A 2,382-nucleotide genomic window follows, 5' to 3' on the forward strand; every position below is an offset into this window, starting at 1 on the left:
TAGTATAGTATGGTGGTGTGTGTGTGTGTGTTTGTGTGTGCGTGTCTACATGTGCGTTTGTGTGTGTATGTGTGTATGTATGTAGGTATGTATGTTTATATTTGTATGTTTATTATATACTTATGTCTGTATATGTTTATTTATATGTATATGTATATTTCTATGTATATGTATTTGTAACATAACGGATTTTATTATATACTTGTTGGTTTTCTATTATCGCATGGTTTGTGTGTATACAACTACCTTAAGCTGCAGTGTGAACTTTATATTGTAAGCCTAGAGAACAACATTGCTTTTCGAACACACATTGGACTATAAATATCTTATTGAGTAGGGTCGTGCATGTTTGGTGAGCTACATAGATGAACACACCTGAATCTCTGTCGTGTACCTCCTGCGCATGTAGTTGCGTGTAGTATTAAAACCTGGCATTTCCTTTGTGCCAATTATTCTGTACTTACGTGCACATAAGCCACACACTGTGTGCTCTAGTACCCTTCTGCTTTTAGGGTTTAGGGTTTTACTCCCACGTTCCCGTAGACGTATCCCACACGCAGTGTCCTCTAATACCCTTGTGTTTCTCCCTTCCCTTTCGCCCATAGACATGTATGAACTATCTCCCTCGTAGATACACAAGTTTGTCCTCGTCTTGTTGGGCACAGCTATTAAACTCCGCATAGTCGTGCCAAGATGAACATATGTGACTGACTACCTATATGTCACACTATCATCTGTGAACACCTTATGGTGTGTTTGTTCAATCACTATCACATGAACCGAGTTTCTCGTCAGAGGTCTTTTGCAGAAGTGCTGAGAAAGCTCTCCAACATCTGAGAGTTGTGTGTGTGCGGACTCTCGTGCTGCGATTGACACCTCCATTCTTGAAACCATAGGGAGGCTATCAAAGCCCTCGAGGATTTGAAAGTGCTGAGTATAACCCAAGGAAGAGATGGGCGACCGGTGGCTGTGATGGACGAGAGCTTCTGCGCTTCCTTGAAGGTTGCCCTAACTGGTTCGGGAATCCCCAAGGTGTGTGCTATAAAATATACCAGATCAATACCTCGTTTTGTGTATATAGGTGCGTTTTTATATGTATATGTATATATATATATATATATGTGTGTGTGTATGTATGTATGTATGTATGTATGTATGTATGTATGTATGTATATAAATATATATATATATGTGTGTGTGTGTATCATTTATGGGTCGCCTCTCTTTAAGATATAGGTTGACTGGTTAAACAATTGCAGGGCGTCCTGCACTGCGTATTAACTGGACTACTAATTACCACTTTTGTGTACCGGCTTTCTCTGCGACAGCCCATAAGTGACGAGCAAGCCAATGGTATTGATCTCACGAAGAAAGGGATCACCATCGAGAAGCTCAACAAATATGCAACCGAACGGTGAGTGACACGGGTGCATTGTGTCGCAAATCATGTCGCAAATCAATCAGTGCAGCACATGCAGAGGGGTCATGATTCCTGCTGAAGCCACCGTGTCGCAGATGTGTCGCAAATCATTCCGCAGTGTTCTATCGACCGTATCATAGTGTATAGTTGCGCTTTTAAGGGAACTCCCCAACGTAGTATTAGTATTTAGCAACGCAGTTCTGTTACATTATCGTACAAATGTATATAAGTCTTCAGTTTCAATTAAGTCACGTATTGCCATAGCTGAGCGAAAGAAGTGCCAATGTACTTTCATGGTGTGTACGTATTCGAGGTGAGCATACGATATGAGTGATCCGGCGTAGTGCATCGCTGAGACTCGCCTGTAGCCTTCGTATAAGGCCCATATCAGATGTTGTGAAAGGACGAAGCACCTCAAATAATCACATCTCATGTTGTGGGATGTCATAGAGCTCAGTCTCTTCTCTCGTTGTTGGGTTGCAACGTATTGTATTGATTGCGTTTATATATACGTTGCTTCGGGATCAGTGTGGCCCGCCCGCACGGCAGCTGTTTGTGTCTGCTCCGTCAAAACGTACAACGTATATTATATGCGCAACACACGTACATGTTATGTACCTAGTAAGCCAGGATGCTCTTACGGTGTAGCTAGGTAGTGTCTTCGTAGCTGCATCTGCAGTATGCCCAGTAGGAGAGTTTCTCATTCGGTGTATCTGTGGTCGTACACAAATAAGCAGCACACTGAGCATGCATGCGCAATAGGGTGCCCTTTCGGGTGTTGTGGTTTTAACCGAGTTAGAGGGGTGTTGTGGTTTAACGCGTTAGAGGGTGTTGTGGTTTTAACCGTGTTAGAGGGGTGTTGTGGTTTAACCGCGTTAGAGGGTGTTGTGGTTTTAACCGCGTTAGAGGGGTGTTGTGGCTTTAGCCGCTTTAGAAGGGTGTTTTGGTTTTAACCGCGTTAG

General features: G+C 42.9%; 1 protein-coding gene across 1 annotated transcript; it reads left to right on the forward strand.

Annotated features, from left to right (window-relative positions):
• Nucleotides 1-896: 896 nt before the first annotated feature.
• SARC_12912 (hypothetical protein) lies at nt 897-1,418 on the forward strand (the record flags this gene model as incomplete). The annotated part of the gene is made up of 2 exons (XM_014292972.1): nt 897-1,032; nt 1,329-1,418. Coding segments are annotated over 2 exons (226 nt in total), but the record flags the coding sequence as incomplete, so codon positions are not given.
• Between the last annotated feature and the right edge of the window lie 964 nt (nt 1,419-2,382).

Source organism: Sphaeroforma arctica, assembly GCF_001186125.1.
Source record: "Sphaeroforma arctica JP610 unplaced genomic scaffold supercont1.2710, whole genome shotgun sequence".
Taxonomy (NCBI): Eukaryota; class Ichthyosporea; order Ichthyophonida; genus Sphaeroforma; species Sphaeroforma arctica.